This window comes from Benincasa hispida, chromosome 1, assembly GCF_027475165.1.
Source record: "Benincasa hispida cultivar pf3 chromosome 1, pf3_genome.v1.1, whole genome shotgun sequence".
Lineage (NCBI taxonomy): Eukaryota > Viridiplantae > Streptophyta > Magnoliopsida > Cucurbitales > Cucurbitaceae > Benincasa > Benincasa hispida.
This window is the reverse complement of record NC_143478.1, coordinates 75,142,574-75,164,547: the sequence shown is the minus strand read 5'-3', so window position 1 is coordinate 75,164,547 and position 21,974 is coordinate 75,142,574. Positions and strand designations below refer to the sequence as shown.

At 35.1% G+C, this 21,974-nt stretch overlaps 1 protein-coding gene and 1 long non-coding RNA gene across 2 annotated transcripts; one reads left to right on the top strand and one right to left on the bottom strand.

The window, feature by feature from the left end:
* Positions 1-803: 803 nt before the first annotated feature.
* Positions 804-3,356, bottom strand: LOC120092607 (uncharacterized). The gene is made up of 3 exons (XR_005486101.2): positions 2,924-3,356; positions 2,756-2,825; positions 804-2,582 (listed from the first exon to the last, which is right to left on the bottom strand). It is a non-coding gene; the product is annotated as an uncharacterized LOC120092607 (long non-coding RNA).
* A 4,989-nt stretch (positions 3,357-8,345) lies between these two features.
* Positions 8,346-11,587, top strand: LOC120091128 (trimethyltridecatetraene synthase-like). Its single transcript, XM_039048990.2, has 2 exons — positions 8,346-9,505; positions 10,764-11,587. The coding sequence occupies exons 1-2, from the start codon at positions 8,711-8,713 to the stop codon at positions 11,397-11,399; spliced, it is 1,431 nt and encodes a 476-aa protein (XP_038904918.2). The 5' UTR covers positions 8,346-8,710; the 3' UTR covers positions 11,400-11,587.
* Positions 11,588-21,974: the final 10,387 nt, after the last annotated feature.

Below are 21,974 nucleotides of genomic sequence, written 5' to 3'. Positions count from 1 at the left end.
GACGAGACAAGACTGAAAGGTAAGTCTCCAAGCAAGAAATTCTTTCCATTCCCGAAGAAGAAGCTCTATGCAAGAGGTCACTTCTACCTGGAAAGCAAGCCTGAGAGGGAAGCTTTCCACTCCATTTCATCCACACGCTGGCAAGCACAACGTCTCCGATCGGGATCTATGTCAAGACATTGACACTCCTTTCGTATTTGTTCTTATTTTCCAATTCATTTACTGCGTTCATCTTTCTTTAATCTTTCATTCACAACCTGTAACAAACGTTGATCTTTAGATTTAAATATCATTATCGTATTCATCGTCATTTCTCTGGTCTTTTTCAGACATTCATCATCCATTTTCTCCATCATGTGTAACTAATCCCCTGAGTAAAGAGGAAGGATTAAGCGAGTGAGTTAATCCTTGTTAAGGATATCATGCGAATGAATGTACGGAAAAGATCAGAGAAATGACGATCAACTACTTACCCTCTCGGGCAGTTGGTTGTTGTTGATTCTGCTCATAGACAAATAAACAAGTGTTGCTACAGCTTCACACTAGGCAAATAGGATTTTCTCACAATACTCACGCAACGCACACCTCTCGGTGGTTTGTTACATGCTTCATATGTCTATGCCGCATGATTAAGTATGTGATACTCTAGCAATCTTACATAGTAGTGCAATGAAAGTAAAGGATGCTAAGTAAATGAAGATGGAGATGGAATCGACGGAAATATAAAAATGCATTGATCACAAAATGTATTAATCTCTTAAGCCACAGTGTAATACAATATAAGGATAGAAGAGAAATGGAAGGCCAGATAGAAGCAATATCTTGCTTCCATCAAATGTGTGTCAAGGCTACCGGTGGTGCCGTGGATGAGCGGTGGAGTGGATTCTCTCGAGATCTAACTTCGGCGAAGGCTCCAGTCATCACTCGGAATGGTTGAAGGGATGAAGAACTCTCAAGACTATCTTCTCATGCTTTGGTCTGGATCACAAGGATCCACCCGAAGGTAGCCTTCAGGTAGACAACCTTGGATGATTTGAAGTTGTGCTCTAAGGCTTCTATTTATAGGTCTTGATCGCCGATAGCATTTATGGACCTGCTCTGAATCTGACACCGCGGCTCGCTGGCCCTTTTCTGAATCTCTGGTACTCGTGGCGTGGTAGGTGAAATGTCAACATCATCTTTTTTATGATCCCAGTGTATGCGTTCATGTTGCATTCCACCAACCTTGTGATTGCCCTTCTATTATGGTTATTCTGTAGCTGCAACTTTCCTGTGTTGACCGCATTCACTCAATAGCTGCAACACCCATACGACTGACGCATGCGATCGTATTTGCTACAAAAATAAATAGTTGAATGTATAATAATGCATAAAAGTGGGTTAGCCGAGATTCTTAATGTTGATCGATGCAAGCTCGTTTTCTCATGAATCCTTAGTATAATCGCCGCATATTCTACTTAACAGCCCTCATAATTCTAAATAAATGCTTACAATGACATACATTTCTGCCCGTCATCAATTAACTATCCCCTCTTGTATGAATTTAGTAGAAAATTAATCAACTAGAAACAAGAATGATAATTAAGCACATGACATAAGAAATTTTAACGTGAAAAAAACCTCCTCAAAGTGAGGAATAAAAAACCATGACCTAAAATCAAACTCTCTAATATGATGATGAGTTATTGAATTTTCTCTAGTCATAACTCAAGGCATACACAATAGATATCTCAATATTAATAAATCTCGACAACAAATAACAAAAATAAAAGAGAATAAATTATAAAGATCTCACTTGAAGTGACAACAAAATATTACCCATTGTAATACGCTTGTAGGGAGTTCTAAAAGAAATCATCTCTGTCTATATTGAAGACCCTCATGTCAAAAAAACACTATGAAAATTTCGATTGGCCTACAAATCGACCTTGAAAACACTGAAAAATGTTATTGGACTTTCTTTTCTTTTTTCTTTTCATCTCTTTCTATCTTGCCTGTCACTCTCTTCTTTGGATTTGTGTGTCATGTTGCGCCGATTAGGCCTTAGATGTTGGCTTTCCACAAACATGCGTAAAATAAACCCATCATGTTCAAATCCAATTTTGTTGGACTACAGAAAATTATTAGTCCTTGCACATTGACTTTCTTTACTCCATTATGTTGGATGTAGATGCAAAGCCACTTTAACTTTTGGATATGTCACAATATGTCCTTGTATAACGACCTTACTCCCTAGGACTCAAGCTTGATCGTTACTATAAGCATGCATGCATGAAATTCAAAATGACACCTTTTCATAGCTTAATAAAAAAAATCTCATGAATGATGTAAATTAAATAATTTCATTAAAACTAAATAGTAAAGTTCCAAGTCACTAGGTACCTACAACAAAGTCATAGAACCAATCTAGAAAACTTCCTTAAAAGTCAAAAATACAAATAAAAAAACTGTGAGTTTTAAATTTCAAGACAAGAAACTAAAATATAGGAAAAATCTTAAAAACATGAGCAGAAGCATATGACTGGTCCCAGTAACTCGATCACAGATTCCACTTGTCATTCGTCGAGCGTCCTTACCCTTACCTAAAAAATAAAACATAGAAAGAATGAGCTTACTAAAGTGGTGGCTTGGTTCGAAGTCAGTTCCATAGCTCGATTTATTTGTCCAATCTGAACATACATCAAACCAAAGTACAATAACAAGGGTTTAAACAGTTACCCTTAATCCAAAAGGGCCCAAGTTACTAAAAACTTACCAAAATTTGCCAAAGCCAAAACCTTGCAACCCCGCACAACACATTTCCAATCTTCAAACTCCGCTATAACCTGAATCCATGGCCCAAACATAATGGGTTTTTATCAAAACTAACACAAAATCAAACGGTAATTAAGATTTCACAAATAAACCCATAAAATTATCAAACCTTATCCAAAACAAGGATTTTGGCCAAGATTGACATCTGAACAACGCAGGTGGGCTGAACGGCGGTTGAACAACGGCTTAAAAAAATCGACGGTTGGAGCGACTAAGGTCGAGGGAAGGGGGCGAGTGGCAGAATGGTCGGTCACTGGCAGAAGTGATGGAAGTAGTTAGGGGTGTTCATCTACAGATCTGGGTAGGGCTAAAGACTCGCAAAAGGCGTGCACTGTTAAGCTGACGGCGAGGGAGAGGCGCTCGAGTGTGGTGGTGCAAACGGAGGTGAGGGGAGAACAAAGAGTGGCGGGCAAGGACGGCGGTTCGAACGCGAAGGCTGATGGCGGCTAGGGCTCTTGGACACACGCAAGAAGGAAAAAAGAATTCCAGGGGGGGTGCTCACATGAGTGGGATGGTGATCGAGGAGAGAAAGAGTTTTAATTTTAAAAAAATAAAAGAAAAGGATTGTCTTAATAAAAGAAATAAAATAGAATAAAACTTTGTTTTATTTTATTCCATTATATTTTATCCTTTCCTTCAATACACAAATATACATTTATTTAAAATCCTTTCCTCTTCCTTTTCAAAACCCAAATTTCAAAAAAAAAAAATCTCCCAATATAACTTCATTTTTTTTTTTACATTAACTTAAAATCAAATTAATTCAACATAAAACCCAAATTTTCCATTAAACGAACTAAATTTCAACATTAAGAAAAAATTCCTTAATTATTACAAAAATGCTAAATTTAATTTACAAACGCACAGGATGTTATATTCTTCCCTCCTTGAAGGACTTTCGTCCTCGAAAGTTCATTCCTAAAAAATCTCTGGGTATTGAGCTCTCATCTCACCCTCTCGCTCCCATGTAGCTTCCTTGAACTAGTGATTCTGCCATAGAACTTTCACAAGTGTTATCTCCCTGTTGCGTAATGTCTTCACCTCCCTAATAAAAATTCTTATAGGCTTCTCTTTATAACTCAAGTTCTCATTCTACTGCAATGGTTCGAAGTCCACCACATGGGACGGATCTGTCATGTACTTTCTCAGCATCAAGACATGGAAAACGTTATGAACCAAAGAGAATGACAGTGGCATTGCCAACTGATAAGCTACAGGGCCAATTCACCCCAAAACCTCGAAAGGCCCAATAAATCGTGAACTTAGCTTTCCTTTCCTTCCAAACCTCAGAACACCTCTCATAAGTGCCACCTTTAAGAACACCTTAACACCAGTCTCAAATTCTAGGTCCTTACGCCTAACGTCGGCATAACTCATTCGTGGTTTGTACTAGCTCACGTCCTAGGAACTTCCTCTCTCTTACCTCATCCTAACATACAGAAGGCCTACAGCTCTTCCCACATAGCGTCTCAGATGGTAACTTGCTAATGGTAACTATTATTATATGAAAACTCTAATCAAATACAGGTGAGAGTCTCAACTTCCGGAAAACTCTACCGCACAAGCGTGCAACATTCTCCAACACTGGTTCAAACATTCTGTCTGCCCATCAATCTGCGGGTGAAAAGTTATACTAAAATCCAACCGAGTACCCAACATTGTTTGAAGATTCTTCCAAAAGTTGGATGTAAAACGAGGGTCTCTGCCTGACATAATAAACACAGATACTTCGTGCAATGTTACCACCTCTTTCATATATATTTGTGCCCACTTATTTATTGAGAATGTAGACTTCCCTGGTATGAAATGCACTAGCTTAGTGAGTCTGTCCACCACAACCTAAATTACAGTAAAACCCTTGGTCGTTTGGGGCAACCCACGATGAAGTCCATAGATACATTCTCCCTGCTAACTTCTGTCTCAGGGCTTTCATCTTCTAGCACACCAAGCACTTATTGACGAACTCAACTATCTCTTTTTTCATGTCATTCCACTAGTAGCAATGCTTCAAGTCCTGGTACATCTTGATACTGCCAGAATGCATCGAGAATGGGAAACTATGAGCGTCCAACAACAAACTGTTCTTAAGGTCATTGTTTTTCGGTAAGCATAAGTGTTCCTGATAGAAAAGACCATCCTTTGCGGATACAGAGAACTCACCACCTTGTCCTAACTCCACCTTGTGAACTTTCTCAACTAGGTAAGGATCACTCCTGAGCATCGATAATCCTCTATCTTAAGCTCGGTTGCACCGACAACTGCCCCAATTGTGCCATGACTTCCCCACTACTACTGCAATCTTGGCCCGTTCAAGATCCCTGCACAAATGAGTCTGTCTGGTAATGGGGGCTACTGAAGAAGCTACCTTTCTGCTTAGAGCATCTGCCACTACGTAATATTATTCCTATCTCTAGTGAACACTGCATACTTTGCTTAATGCGATCAACTACTTACCCTCTCGGGCAGTTGGTTGTTGTTGATTCTGCTCATAGACAAGCATTGTGTCCGTTTATAGACAAGCGTTGCTACAACTTCACACTAAGCAAATAGGATTTTCTCACAACACTCACGCAATGCACACCTCTCGGTGGTTTGCTACATGCTTCATATGTCTATGTCACATGATTAAGTATGTGATACTCTAGCAGTCTTACTTAGTAGTGAAATGAAAGTAAGGATGCTAAGTAAATGAAGATGGAGATGGAATCGACAGAAAATATAGAAATGCATTGATCACAAAATATATTAATCTCTTAAGCCACAATGTAATACAATACAAGGATAGAAGAGAAATGGAGGGCCAAATGGAAGTAATATCTTGCTTCCATCAGATGTGTGGCAAGGCTGTCAGTGGTGCCGTGATGAACGGTGGAGTGGACTCTCTCGAGATCTAACTCCAGCGAAGACTCCGGTCGTCACTCGGAATTGTTGAAGGGATGAAGAACTCCCAAAACTATCTTCTCACAATCATAATCCTTAACCAACTCTAACCATCTACGTTGTCTCATGTTCAACTCCTTTTGAGTGAAAAAGTACTTTAAACTTTCGTGGTCGGTGAAAATCTGTATTTTCTCTCCATATAAATAATGTCTCCAGATCTTTAAAGCAAAAACCATTGCTGCCAATTCCAAATCATGAGTGGGGTAATTTCGTTCATGGTTCTTCCATTGATGAGAGGCATAAGCAACTACTTCACCCTACTGCATCAGTACGCATCCCAACCTTTCTTGGAGGCATCACTATAAATAACGAAACCACCTGATTCGTCTGGCACAGTAAGAACATGAGCTGAAACTAACTTCTGCTCGAGATCTTGGAAACTGTCCTCACAAGCCTCACTCCAGAAAAAAGAAGCTCCCTTCCTAGTCAATTGAGTCAAGGGAGTGGCTATGCGAGAAAAATCCTTCATAAACCGCTGGTAGTAGCCTACTAACCCAAAAAAACTATGCACCTCGTTGACTGTGGTTGGACAGGCCAACTCGTAACTGCCTCAATCTTTGCAGGATCCACAGGGACTCCTTCCTTGTCCTAGAAAGGACACTTGCCTTAACCAAAACTCACATTTAGAAAATTTGATGTACAACCTATTCACCCTCAAAGTCTCCAAAACTTTTCGTAAATATTCTTCATGTTCTGCCTCGGTCTTGGAATAAACCAAGATATCATCCATGAAAACTATCACAAAAGTATCGAAGAATTCCTTGAACACCCTATTCATTAGGTCTATACATACTGTGGGAGCATTCGTCAAATCAAATGGCATTACGATGTACTCTTAATGCCCATACCTTGAACGAAAAGTTATCTTGGGTATATCACTGTCCTTTATCCTCAGCTGATGGTATCTTTACTGGAGATCAATCTTGGAGAATACCGTAGCTACACTTAATCCAAAAGGGCCCAAGTTACTAAAACTTACCAAAATTTGCCAAAGTTAAAACTTGCAATCCCGCACAACACGCTTCCATTCTTTAAACTCCGCTACAACCTGAATCTATGGTCCAAACATAATGGATTTTTATAAAAACTAACCCAAAATCAAACGGTAATCAAGTTTTCGCAAAGAAACCCACAAAATTACCAAACCTTACCCAAAACAAGGATTTTGGCCAAGATTGACGTCTGAACAGCATAGGTGGGCTAAACGACGACCTAAAAAATTCGACGGTTGGAGCGACTGAGGTCAAGGGGCGAGCGACGGACGATCGGTCTCTGGCGAAAGCGACGAAAGTGGTTGAGGGCATTCGGCTACAGATCTGTGTGGGGCTGAAGACTCATGAACGACATGCACGGCTAGGTTGGCGCGGTTGAGCTGACAGCGAGGGAGAGGCGCTCGGGCATGGCGGCACGAACGGAGGTGAGGGGAGAACGGAGAAAGGTGGGCGAGGATGGTGGTTTGGACATGAAGGCCGACAGCAGCTAGGGCTCTCAGGCACACGGAAGAAGAAAAAAGAATGGGGGGTCGCGTGAGTGGGATGGTGAAGGGGGAAAGAAAGAGTTTTAATTTTTTTAAAAAAAAAAAGTAACAGAAAAATATTATTTTAATAAAAGAAATAAAATAAAATAAAACTTTATTTTATTTTGTTCCAATATATTTTATTTCATTTTCCTTCAATACATAAATAAATAAATATATATATATATATATATATATATATATATATATATATATATATATTTAAAATCCTTTCCTCTTCCTCTTCAAAACTCAAATTTCCAAATAAAACAATTCTCCCAATATAATTTCATTTTTTTTTTCTGACATTAACTTAAAAATCAAATTAGTTCGGTAGAAAACCCAAATTTTTCTTCAAACGAACTAATATTTCAAAATTAACAAAAATGTCCTCAATTATTACAAAAATGCTTAATTTAATTTACGAACGAATGGGATGTTACACCTTGTATCTTCCATTATGCCTAACATGAGGTTCCAGTCATTGTTGGGACCCAAAAATCACTAGGTACTAACCAATAGCTAAGCCATGTTATTGGACGCTTGAGTGTTAGGATAACGGGCTTTCAGTCACAATGGTATGATGTTGTCCACTTTGGACATACACTTTCATGAATTTGCTTTTAGTTTCATCTAAAAGGCTTCACATACCATTAGAAATAGTTCTATGATGATCCCCTTATTTAATCTGATTGTATTTCCAACCATGAGGACCAACATACTGATATGTGTAAGTTTGTTAACCACAAGGTACTATAAACTTGTGGACCTAAAAATCAACAGAAATCAAGTGTGTAAAAACAGGCAGCTGAATCAATTTTCTAAACATGTTATTGGACAGTTTAGTTTTGTGGACCAAAATGTATATACTCATCAGTTGTGTAATTTTGTTCAACCATCAAGATGCTATACAAACTTGAATGTTGTGAATCCAAAAATCAACAGGCATAATTTATGGGTGGTTTGATACTTCAATAATGTTGTGTAAGTTTGTTCAATCAATATGCTAAACTAGGCTGGACACTTTAACCAAAATTAAATAGAGACCAAACGAATAATGTTCATAACAGTTTTAACACAAACTAACCAAATGATACCATAAAAAATAACAACAAAGCTACATATTGGTGTAGTCAAAAAGCTGTCATAATACATACAAACAAAACATCCATAAAATATTGGTCCAATGTCGGCTTTTTTTTTTTGTCCATGAAGTTCTCAATCAAACTCATGGACCATACAATATCGTCTCAATCATGAAAGACATGTAGATTAACAACCTCCAGACAGGAAACTTAATCCCGTAATAAATTCTCTCTCGCTCTGGTTTTGAGTAACAATGGAAACTCCTTACACTTCTTGTGTGGTCGCATGTTTCTTCCTCCTCTTCTTCCTCTTTCGTTGTCGTCATAAACTCAATCAACCACCAGGACCAAAGCCATGGCCTTTAATTGGAAATATCCATTTGATTGGCTCTTTACACACCAATCCATTCATCAACTCTCCAAAAAATATGGACCCATCATGCAGCTTCGTTTCGGCTCCTTCCCTGTCGTCGTTGGATCCTCTGTAGAAATGGCAAAGCTTTTCCTCAAAACTCATGATCTTACCTTCGTTTATCGCCCCAAAAATGCCATCGGAAAGTATGTAACCTACAACTATTCCAACATCACATGGTCTCAGTACGGCCCATATTGGCGTCAAGCAAGGAAGATGTTTATGATGGAACTTTTCAGTCCAAAAAGACTCGACTCTCAAGAGTACATAAGAAAGCAAGAAATGAATGCTTTTCTTCAAGAAATTTACAAGGCTTCTTGCCAAGGATCAAGAATAGAGCTCAAATGCTACCTGTTCAACATGACTTTGAATGTAATAAGTCAGATGGCCTTAGGGAAGAAGTACTTATCGCTGGATCAGTCCAAAGACTCCATTGTTAGTCCAAATGAGTTCAAAGACATGATGGATGAACTCTTCTTGTTAAGTGGTGTACTCAACATAGGAGATTGGATACCATGGATTGATTTCTTGGATTTGCAAGGGTATGTGAAGAGGATGAAGGCATTGAACAAGAAGTTGGATGGATTTCTTGAGCATATACTAGATGAACATAATGAGAGGAGGAAGAGAATTGAGGATTATGTGGCTAAAGATATGGTGGATGTTTTGCTGCAATTGGTTGATGATCCTAATCTTGAAGTCAAACTTGAAAGGCATGGAGTCAAGGCACTTATTCAGGTATACACTCTCCTATCCGTGTCTCTCAACTTTAAAAATGTTTAATACGTTGTTCAATTTTAATTTTGATTTATTTGTTTGATTAGATCTCTTAAATTTTAAAACTTTCTAATACATTCTTTAGCTTTCAATTTTGTGAAAATATATTTAAAAAATTAAAAATCTTTAGTATCAAGACAAACAAAGACAGAACACTAAAGGGATTTTGATTCAACTAGTAAATAAGTAATTGGTATCCATCTATGTCTTCGAGCATGAAACGCCAGTTCGTGGGCCACACTATGTTGCACTTACAAATGTAATAAAATTTAAAATTCAATTAACTTAGACCAATATGGTAATCATTTTGTTTTATGTTTTTAGTTTTTAAAAAATAAGTATACAAATACTTCTTCCACCTCTAAATTTGTTGTTATGTCATCTATTTTTTACTCATGTCTTTAAAAACCAAACCAACTTTTGAAAATTATAGTTTTTAAAAATGTTGGTAATTAAAGAATACAAAATAAACATAAAGAAAGATCGACACACAAATATACGTGGTTCGCTAACAGTGTGTTACATCTATAAGGTAGAAGGAGAACGGTATTATTAAAGAGAATATTTTCTGAATACAAAACGACACCACTAAGGTTAGAGAGTTTATAGAGCGAACTTTCTCTAGACCCTAGGGTCATCGTAAATAGTTATAAATAATTAAATATGCTAAATACGAATTTTGAACCACAAGACCCCCATACTTGGTTGAGAAGTACCATCTAACAACTTCAAGGCTTTCCAACAAAAAAAAAACATTTTTTTAAAAAAAAAAATTGGTTAAGAATTTAACTCTATTTAAGAAAAATGTAAACTATGGTAAAAAGATGAGAGGAAATGGGCTTTTTCAAAAACTAAAAATAAAAGACGGAATGGTTACTAAACGAGTCACTAACTTCCAATTAGATTGAATTGTGACACACATGACTCTTAACTTTCAATTTTGTAACTAGTATGTCTCTAATTTTTTTTTTAAAAAAAAACTATCAAATAGTTAGGCTAGAGATAAAAATGAAATTAATCTAGAGACAAACTTATTTGATACGAAACTAAAAGTTAAAAGAACGTATATATTATACGATAATTTTTAAGGTTTAGTAACCTGTTAAAAACAAATTGAAAGTTGAAAATTTATTAAAAACTTTTTATAGTTCAGAACCAATTAATAAAGAAAAATCTAAAAGTTTAGGAACTAAACTTGGCGGAATATTATCTATTTTAGGACATTATATCAGGTGGAACAGATACCTCAGTTTTGACAGTAGAATGGGCAATGTCCGAGCTCTTGAAAAAACCAGAGATTTTCGATAAAGCAATAGAAGAGCTTGACAGAGTAATTGGAAAAGAAAGATGGGTAGAAGAAAAAGACATGGAAAAGTTGGCATACATTGAAGCAATTGCAAAAGAGACAATGAGATTGCACCCTGCAGCGCCACTGTTGGTTCCAAGATTGTGTAGAGAAGCTTGTGAAGTTGGAGGTTACAATATAAACAAAGGCACTAGAGTAGTTGTGAATGTATGGGCAATTGGAAGAGACCCAACAGTTTGGGAAAATCCAAATGAGTTTCAACCACAAAGATTTGTTGAGAAAAACATGGATATAAAAGGATTGCGCAACTTTGAATTTTTGCCATTTGGTTCTGGAAGGAGGATGTGCCCTGGTTACAATCTTGGTTTTAAAGTTATATTGTCAACTTTGGCCAATCTCTTGCATGGCTTTTCTTGGAGATTGCCTGACAATATGAACAATGAGGATCTTAATATGGATGAAGTTTTTGGACTCACAGTTCCTAGGAAATTCCCTCTCATTGCTCTTGCTAAACCAAGACTCCCTCTTCATAATTATAAATTGGAATGAGAGACCAAAATCCTTTATATATCTTGGGGCTACTTTTGCTTCTTTTCCTATGATGTTGTTTTTATGTATTATTGTGTATCCTATTGTTTTGTGATAAATGTGTGGTTTTCAAGTTTCAATTTAGGTTGGTTTATGTTGTCACATCTTCACCAAACAATAAATAATATGGTATTGTCTATTTTAAGCAACTTTCTATTACTTCTACTTTTTTGTTTAATTGAAAGAAAAATCCGTGTTATTAACTTTTCACTTAAGGAACCATTTGGTTCAGGGAAATTGAGGATAAGAATTGGTAAGAGATTTTAATACTATCGAACATGATAATATTGTTGTTCCTATTACATAAAAAGAAGAGAATTGAGGAAGTATGTAATTTTACCCAATCACTTCTCACTATAAATACTAATGCTACATGCTAAAAATAGCTTAGTTATAACAAACTCTACTCACCTAACTCTATAAAAATAGCAACTAACTCCAAATATAGGTACTAATAACTTTCCTGGAAACTAGTACTTTCGACTAATTCAAAGTAACTAAAAATAGATTTGCACTTGAGTTAGTAACATAATCCTCCTAACTCAAATGTTACAAACACCTAACTTGCTTCTAAGAGCTTGAAAACGACCAACACTAAAAGACTTAAGGAAGATATCTGCTATTTGCTCCTTTGAATTGCAGTGAACCAACTGCCCTTGTCCTTCCTTTTGCATCTCTCTCAAAACATAATATTTTATTTTAGAGTGCTTGATTCTTCCATGAAAATTGGACTCAAAGAAATAGCTAATGTGGCTTGATTATCCATGAACACCTTCATACCCTATTCTTGCTTCAAATGTAAGTCATGTATCAACTTCTTCGACCAAACAACTTGGTTTACTGCTACAACAACTGCAATGATCTCCGCTTCTATTGTTGATTGAGCCACTATGTCTTGCTTTTTTTGAACATCATGAGAAACACCCAAAGCCAAGAGTGAAACAATACCTATAATTGTTCTTCATATCATCCAATGACCAGCCTAAGTAACCTCGCAACTCAAAACTCTTAACTTTGATAAATTTGGTCCTAAAAGACAATGTGCCTTTTAGATATCTTAGAACCTTTTTTGTAGCAATCATGTGATTCTTACTTCAACAATGAAGAATTCTAGATAAGACACTTACAGTGTACATTATGTCAGACCTAGTAGATGTGAGATACATGAGGTATCCAACTAGAATTCTATACACATCCTCATCTGTAGGTTCCTCTCATATCAACCTTTTGCAACTTCTCCTTTTGAATAATTGGAGTGTTCACACTCTTACAGTCCTCCATATTAAACATCTTCAATATCTCTCTCATGTACTTCTTCTGACAAATAAACACTTCATTTTGTCCTTATTGAATCTCTATACCCAGAAAGTAATGCATCGGACCTAAATTATTCATCTTAAATACCTTCACCATTTCTTGTTTGAATACCTCTATTTGAGTACCATCACATCCTGTCACTAGCAAATCATCTATATAAAGAGATAGAATCACAATATCAATAGAATCACAATATCAATATCTGATTTCTTCACATAAAGTGTAGATTCACTCAAACTCCTTGCAAAACCCAAGTTCATCAAGTGTTCATCCATCTTCCTATACCATGCCCTAAGAGCTTGCTTCAACCCATAGAGGGCCTTCTTCAACAAATAAACCTTCTACTCTTGCCTAATATGATGAACCCATGTATTTATAGCAAAACCCAAGTCCATCAAGTGCTTATAGCAAAAAGTTCCAAAAGTGCAAGCACTTTTCAAATATTTATTTCTCTCATATATATTATTAATTATAAATCATATTTATAATTACTATATATTAAAATGTATCTATATAAATTATTAATTGTATCTTATACAATTAATTTTCTTATTTAATTTGAACAATTCAAATTAATCTAAAATTAATTGACTCTTATTTTTACCCTTTGTGAGCTAGCAAGGAGACCTAATAGACCTACAGATTAGAAGCTCCAATGATATGAGATTAATTAATTAAACTCTTTAATTAACTTAATCAACATTCATTAACTGTAGGTCACTCCATTAAAGACCCACAACTGTATTTTTCGCATTGTAGATATATTTCTATGTTCATAGATATAACCAATCAACAGTAAGTCAACCCTTCACGAATTGCTCGTAAGTACAGTCGGATCAAATTATCGTTTTACCTCTGTAGTTACATATAACTTCTTAAGTACCATCGATCCCTCTAATGAACAAACAGTTCATAGTCTAACTATAAACTAATCCCTCTCAGGCTAGTGAGAGGGTAAGGCCTCATTGTTCAAGATCCAGAATCAGCTATTAAGGGAGTAATTCATCTACTTACACTAAAGACGAGAATGGATGAATTTCATCTTGTGTAAATATGTTTCCAGCTCCTTACTCGGACAAATCCCTAAAATGGCAGGCATATTAAATCGACGGATTTGGCTACTCTCACCCATATAGATAAAAGGATCGCCTTCATAAACAGGAGTTTATAACTCACTCAAGATTCAGGTCAAGTCACCTATGATTATCCTAACAAAATGTAAGTCTCTTCAAGTAACGGTGTTATAATAACAGACTAACCATTTCGTTGTTCGATCTTATACAAACTCTTTGTATAGGATACCATACTCGCATGTCTCCACATGAATAATAAAAATCAGATCATTTGTAATACTTTACAACTATTATAATAATTACAAAGTGGGTCATATCTGTGGTATCGCCAAGATAAGTAACTCAGCCTTATCCATATATTACAGACCATTTAGGTTATCATTTAAACATGATCTACTTGTATGTCAATCACATACATGTTTAAGTTACATAAAATAATCTTGGATCTTTCTTTAATGGATTATTACATATACAAAAAATAATCAACCATTATTTCAAATAACATATAACTACTAGACTTTAGGGTATATATCCAAACAATGAGTTTTATGTGAAAGCTCTCCAAAAAAAATCAATTCCCTTTTCTCTATTTCAAAAGAAAGTTCCCACAAACTGGTTACTTGTTAGAGAATAGTGGAGAAGACCCTAAGGAGGTGTCTTGATATTGTACATGGAGATCAGTTCGTTGAGGAAGGAAAAATTGCTAGAATTCTTGAAGACTAACTTCATAGGTGAGTTCTTTTTCCTTGTAGAAATTATTTCATGCTTAACTTACTAAATATTGATATATATTTTTCTCTCTTTTTTTGTCGTAATTTTAAAACAAAAATTGATGCAAAACGATCAATCGCTAGCGTTGGAGATTCGATCCCTTCAATTTTGAACGTTACAATGCTAACACTCCATCTACTATAAGATAAAATATTCAAATTAAATATTTAGTCCATAATTTTTTTTTAACCATGTGCGAGGTGAGGAACCAAACTTCTAATTATCGATATAGAAGTTTTATGCCAATTGAGCTATGCCCATGTTGGCCCTCAAACTCTAGTTTGCGACAAATAAATTGACTTGTAAAATTTGTATTTAAACAATTAATATTTATATCTATAGTATAACATAAAACATAAGTGTCGTTTTCATATATAGAAAAATATGTCAAGTTATTTACACGCATATCAAAATGACATTGTCTATTAGTGGTGTTTATCAGTGTTTATTATTATGTATCACTGATGGACAGTGACATTTTCCTATCTTTGAAAATATTTGTCATAATTTTTCCATTTAAAATAATTACCCAAATATTAATTACATATAATTTATTGGAAAAAATAAAAATGATTAATTTTTAGTTAAAAATAATTAAAATAATATGTGACTATAAACTCTTAATAATAGAATAAACTCTAGATAATATATTATAATTTAAAAATTAAAAATAAATATTGAAATATTGAAATATCTAAAAGAAAAGAATATAGAATGAAAAGGCAATTATGCAAAATGAGTCTAAACGTTGGCTAGGTTGACTTAAGAAAAGAGTGTTTTTTAAAAATCTCATTTTTTTATTTTTAATATTTTTTATAAAAAATTATTAAAATATACATGAAAAACTATTTTGAGTGATTACCAAACACTTAAATTTATTTCAAAATGACTTATTTTTTTAAAATTAAACACTTGAAAATGTGTTCAAAACACACTCTAACTCAACTAGCATAATGCTTATATTATCAACTTCGAATTTAGAGCTTCGACTTTCCTCCTTTGGTAATCATTTGGTTTTCTATTTTTCTTTTTGAAAATTAAGTCTATGGATATTAGTTTCAATCCCAAATTTTTTCATGATCTATTTTTACTAATACTTTAAAAAACCAAGCCAAAATTTGAAGATCTAAAAAAAAAGAGCTTTTAAAAACTTTTTTTTGTTTTTAAAATTTGGCTAAGAAATTGAGAGGAAATATGTTTAATTTTCAAAAACTAAAACAAAAAACGAAATGGTTACCAAATAGAACCAAAATATTTATAAGTTTTTTTAAAAAAGAAATGAATTTGATTGTCAAACACATTTAAAAAAAAAATTAAAAAAAAAAAACGAAAAATGGAAAACAAATTCGTTACGGCTCTACAGGTTTGACCATTGAAAATAACATGACTTGACAAAAAAAGGGGCCCATGAATTGTAATTTGGTCTGTTGGGCGTCTTTCAATTAAATATGGGTTGTAAAATTTAATTTATATATTACTGAGAAATTGTGTAGAATAGCAAAAATGGAACACCCAATTGAAAAATTATCATTTTTTCAATTCTCTAATTTATGGCCAAAAGGCCCCATCTCCTTAATTAGTTTTCCAGCAATACTCCAAATATGATGCTATCATTATGTACGACTGTTATATTATCCCACGATAAACTTTAAAATGTTTTTGGAATTTAGTTTTTAATTATATTTATATTTTAATTTAAAATTCAATGCTGGTTTTTTTTTCTTGCCGATGGTTTATGTTGTCCAATTCTTGTGGTGAAAATTACAGGTGACCTATTTTAGAGTTTCAAAATGGAAAATGCTCCACTTTTTTTAAAATATTGCTTATTGACTTTTTGATGACATTATAAATGAGTGAAGTCGCAGATCTACCTTTTTTTTCTTCCTCTTCTGCCGATGAATTGTGGGTTTGGGCAATTTTTATTCATCATGCTTGAGTACAATCTGACGACTCTTCTCAACAGACTCTAGATTTACGAATCTTTATTGAAAAATAAAGGTTCAGAGGTAGAAGCAAATGTTGCTTCCACCTCAAAGAGGAAACCCCAGAAAGAATCATCTTCTGGGAGTAAATCAGGTCTTTTTTTCTCCAAGAATAAAGTATTAAAAAGAAGAAGAATGAAACTGGGAAGGGGAAGGTTCTAGCTACACAGAAAGGGAAGAAGGTATTTGCTAAAGGAAAATGTTTCCATTGCATTGTGGGCATTGGAAAAGAAATTACCCTAAATATTTTGCTAAGAAGAAAGCTGAAAAAGAAAAACAAAGTAAATTAGATTTACTAGTTATTGAAACATGTATAATGGAGAATGAAGATTCTGAAGGAAATCAGACATGAAGATTTCCATGAGCAGCGGAATGGTCATTCCAAATTCCATTCGAAATTGAACATACACAATTACAGTACACAAACGGAAACTAACAGGTCATGCAACAACTAGAAATTATAGCATGCTTATAGATAATCAAGGGATAGGTATCATACCTTTGAAGACTCATTCTACAAACTCCCTCGATCACGAATGCTCGTTCAGTCTCCAAGACAGCAATACACGAACGCTCAAACACAACGACTGCAACACAACACGATCAATAACAACCACCACATGAACAAGCGAATACACAATGAACGACCTCCAAAACCTCGAACTCAATCGAGTTGAGTGAGGACACCACCACAATGGTTACCTTGGTATTCTCGATGTGAGAATCTAGAAGTTTGGGCTCTGTATGGACATGGTTAGAGAAAGAGACTGGAGGAACAACAATCGTGTAGACTATTGAACAAGTGGGAGATGAGAAGTGTCAATCGTATAGACGAATGCTCAATCGAGTGGAAGAAGGCAGCCTATCGTATAGACAATTCCCTACAATCCTTTAGCTATGACTAGCTGAGTGAACTATCGTATAGTGACACTTCACGATCGTTTAATCTCTCTATGAGCTATCGTTTAGTGAAATGACTTCACTTGATAGCATTCTGTGAGTTCCTTTCTGAATTAAGTAACTCTCCTAAAAATTAGGAAAACATTTTTCCTTTTATCTCATAGTTACCATAAAACCACCAATAACCTCCCACTCAATTTGTTATTAGAGAAAAATAGATAATTATCCAATAATTAATATTATTATAAATATATATGATAACCAACTTACCATATTATATTTATAACCTATAGTTTTAATATTTCATCTCATGAAATATATAAATCATAGTTCTTTTTCTATTTTATGGTACTTAATGTAAATCATATTTACATTAATCCTCCCCTTGATGTATCTCATACATCACACTGATTATATCATATATAATCGAATATCCTCTTGTCAATTTGAACATTTCAAATCAACACCAAGAACTTATTCTCAACTTGAATCCATTGAGCTACCAAGGGGACCTTATGGACCTGTAGCTTGAAGCTCTAACTGTACGTGAATAACTGACTAAACTCTTTAGTCATGGGATCCACCATCCGTTAACTGTCGAGCACTCCACTAAAAACCGACAACTGCACTCTCCTTACTACAGATATATTTTCTGTCCATATCAATCAATCAACAGTACGATAACCCTCCACAGATCACTCGTAAGTACAGCTTGGCCAATTTACCGTTATGTCCCTGTAGTTACATCTCACTTCTTAAGTACCATTGATCCCTCTAATGAACATAAGTCATAGTCCTACTATGACTGGGTTCTCTTTTCCAAAGAGAAGCTGTGGCCACTACGTTCAAGACCCGAAATCAGCCCTTAAGAGAAAAATCTATCTACTTACCCCTGCCTCAGGGAAGAAGTGTATTCCATCTTGTGTAACTGAGTTCTCAGCTCCCAAATCAGACAAATCTTAAAAAAGGTAGGCATGTTGAGTAGGCAATCTAGCCACTCTTGCCCATACTAATCAAAGGACCTCCCTCAAAGGCAGGAGTTCCCAAAACACTTAGGATTAAGGTCATGTCACCTATGGTCATTTAGGTGAGATGTAAGTTTGAAGTATTGACGGTGTTATATAAAGAGACTAGTCATCTCGTGGTCTGGTCTTATACAACTCTTTGTATAGGACATTTCCACTCGCATGTCTTCAGATGAATGGTCAGGATTAACCATCTGTAGTAGTTCACAACACTTGTAAACCTCTACAAAGTGGGTCGTATCCATAGTGTCACAAGGATCAGGTATCCCTCCTTAATCCTTATATTACAGATCTTTTTAGGTTATCACTTAAGGCATGATCCACTTGTACATCTCATATACATGCTTAAGTTTTCATACAATAACCATGGAGCTTTGTTTATTGGATATGAGTAAAAGCAAAATAAAATAACTCTTATTTTATTCATAACAATGTGTACAGTTTACAAACTACGAGACTCCGGGAGAATTAGGACACCAATCCTAACAGATTCTACTTGGAAATTGGATTCAGGGGCTACTAATCATGTTTGTTTTTCTTCTCAGGAAATTAGTTCCTGGAGGCAGCTTGAAGAAGATGAGATTACTCTCCGGGTTGGATCAGGGGAGCGTATCTCAGTGAAAGCAGTGAGAGAAGTTAAGTTAACTTTTGGAAATATATATCTGTATTTAGAAAATGTCCTTTATGTACCTTTTTGTAAAAGAAATTTGATATCTATTTTCTATTTGTTAGAACGTTTGTACAATGTAAATTATGGTCATAATGAAGCCCTCATTACAAAAAGAGATGTACAAATCTGTTTCACAAACTTAGAAAGTAACTTATACAAGTTAAAACCATCTAAAGTTGAAGCTGTATATAACACATAAATGTTTAAAACAATTGAAACTCAAAGAAAAAGGCAATGCATTTCTCAAAGTACCTATCTTTGGCATTTGAGACTTGGTCACATTAATCTCAATAGGATTGAGAGATTGGATAAAATTAGACTACTAAACGAGTTAAAAGATAACTTTTTGTCATCGTGTAGTCGTGTCTTGAACGAAAAATGACAAAAAGATCTTTTTCTGGAAAAGGTCTTCGAGCCAAAGAAACCTTAGAGCTCGTTCGTTTGGACCTCTGTGGACAGATGAATGTTAAAGCACGGGGAGATTATGAATATTTCATTAGCTTTATTGATGATTATTCAAGGTGCGGTTACATTTACCTAATTCATTATAATTCTGAAGCTCTTGAAAAGTTCAAAGAAACCAAGGTTGAGAACCAATTAGGTAAATCTATTAAGACACTTCGATCAGATCGAGGTGGGGAGTATTTGAACTTGAAATTCTAGGACTATATGATAGAACACGGGATTCAGTCACAACTCTATGCACCGAGAATGCTTCAGCAGAAGGATGTATATGAACGGAGAAATAAAATCTATTTAGACATGGTTTGGTCCATGGTAAGTTATGCTCAATTGCCTAACCCATTCTGGGGGTATCAGTAGAGACTGCAGCTTACATTTTTAATAGCGTTCTCTTTGAGAGTGTTTCAAAAATACCTTATGAGTTATGAACAGGGCGTAAAGCTAGTTTATGTCATTTTCGGATCTGGGGTTGCCCGACACACGTGTTGGTAAAAATCCTAAGAAATTGGAACATCGTTCAAAATTATGCCTGTTTGTGGGTTACCTTAAAGGAACGAAAGGTGGTCTGTTTTATGATCCTTAAGATGATAAGGTAATTGTATTGACAAATGCCACATTCCTAGATGAAGATCACATACGAGATCATAAACCCCGCAGTAAACTAGTATTGGAAGAGATTTCAAAAGATGTTATAGAGGATCAACAAAAGTTGTTGATCAGGCTCGCTCATCAACAAGAGTTGTTGATAGATTAAGGACATCCAGTCCATCAAATTTTACTCAAGAGTTGAGAGAGTCTCGACGTAGTGGGAGGGTTGTGAGACAGCCTGACCGCTATATAGGTTTAACTGAAACCAAAGTCACCATACATGATAATGGCTTAGAGAATCCATTAACTTATAAATAAGTAATGGATAATGTTGATCGAGATCATTGGATCGAAGCCATGGACCATGAAATAGAGTCCATGTACTTTAATTCAGTTTGGGAACTTGCAAATAAACCTGATGAATTAAAATTTATCAGTTGTAAGTTGATCTACAAGCGTAAAAGATACTATACGAGGAAGGTACAAACCAATAAAGTCTGGTTAATAGCAAAAGATTATACCCAAGTTGAGGGGGTAGACTATGAAGAAACCTTCTCACCTGTTGCTATGATTAAATCAATAAGGATACTCTTGTCTATTGTCACATTTTATAATTATGAAATTTGGCAAATGGATGTCAATACTGCCTTTCTAAATGGAAATCCTGAAGAGAGTACTTATATGGTCCAACCAGAAGGGTTCATTGAACAAGGTCAGGAGCAAAAGGTTTGCAAACTGAAGAGGTCTATTTATAGATTGAAACAGACATCCAGATTCTGGAATATAAGATTTGATACGCGGTCAAATCTTATGGCTTTGAACAGAACGTTCATAAACCGTGTGTATACAAAAGGATCATCAACTCCACTGTAGCATTTCTAGTTTTGTATATAGATGATATCCTATTTATTAGGAATAATGTAGAATACCTAACTGACATAAAAAATTGGCTAGCAACTCAATTTCAAATGAAATATTTGGCAGAGGTGCAGTATGTTCTTGGGATTCAAATAGTTCGAAACCGAAAGAACAGAACACTAGCTATGTCTCAAACATCTTATATAAACAAGGTGTTGTCTAGGTTTAAGATGCAGGATTCCAAAAGAGCTCTTTTACCTTTTAGGAATGGAATACATTTTTCAAAGGAACAATGTCCTAAGACACCTCAAGAAGTTGAGGATATGAGACAGGTTTCTTATGCATCAGTAGTCGGAAGTTTGATGTATGCAATGCTATGTACTCTATTGGGTTGATGACCTAAATCTCGTAAGGTCCTGTAGTTTGTAAATATTTGTATGAAAAAACATTTTGTGATTTTAATATATAATATTTTATTCACTCCTGTCTATGAAATATATGATATTTTAGTTGCATTAACCACAAACCAATAAACTAAGTTCCATGGTTATCATTGTAACTTAAACATGTATGTAGAGACATACAAGTGGATCATATTTAAAGTGATAACCTAAATGATCTGTAGTATATGGATAAAGCTGTGTACCTTATTTTGGTGACACTACGAGTATGGCCTGCTTTGTAGTTGTTTCAAATGTTATAAAATACTACAAATGATCTAATCCTGATCATTCATGTATTAGACATGCGAGCGGAATATTCTATACAAAGAAGTTTGTATAAGATCGGACCACGAAATGTTTAATCTCGTTATATAATGTCGTTCATAATATAGACTTTCATTTCACTAGAATGACCATAGATAATATGACCTTAATCTTGAGTGAGTT

Excerpts from the sequence above, each read along its gene's own strand:
- LOC120091128 (XM_039048990.2), top strand. The coding sequence starts at position 8,711 with ATGGCCTTTAATTGGAAATATCCATTTGATTGGCTCTTTACACACCAA. Across the intron at positions 9,506-10,763 it reads GAGTCAAGGCACTTATTCAG|GACATTATATCAGGTGGAAC; the intron begins GTATACACTCTC and ends TATCTATTTTAG.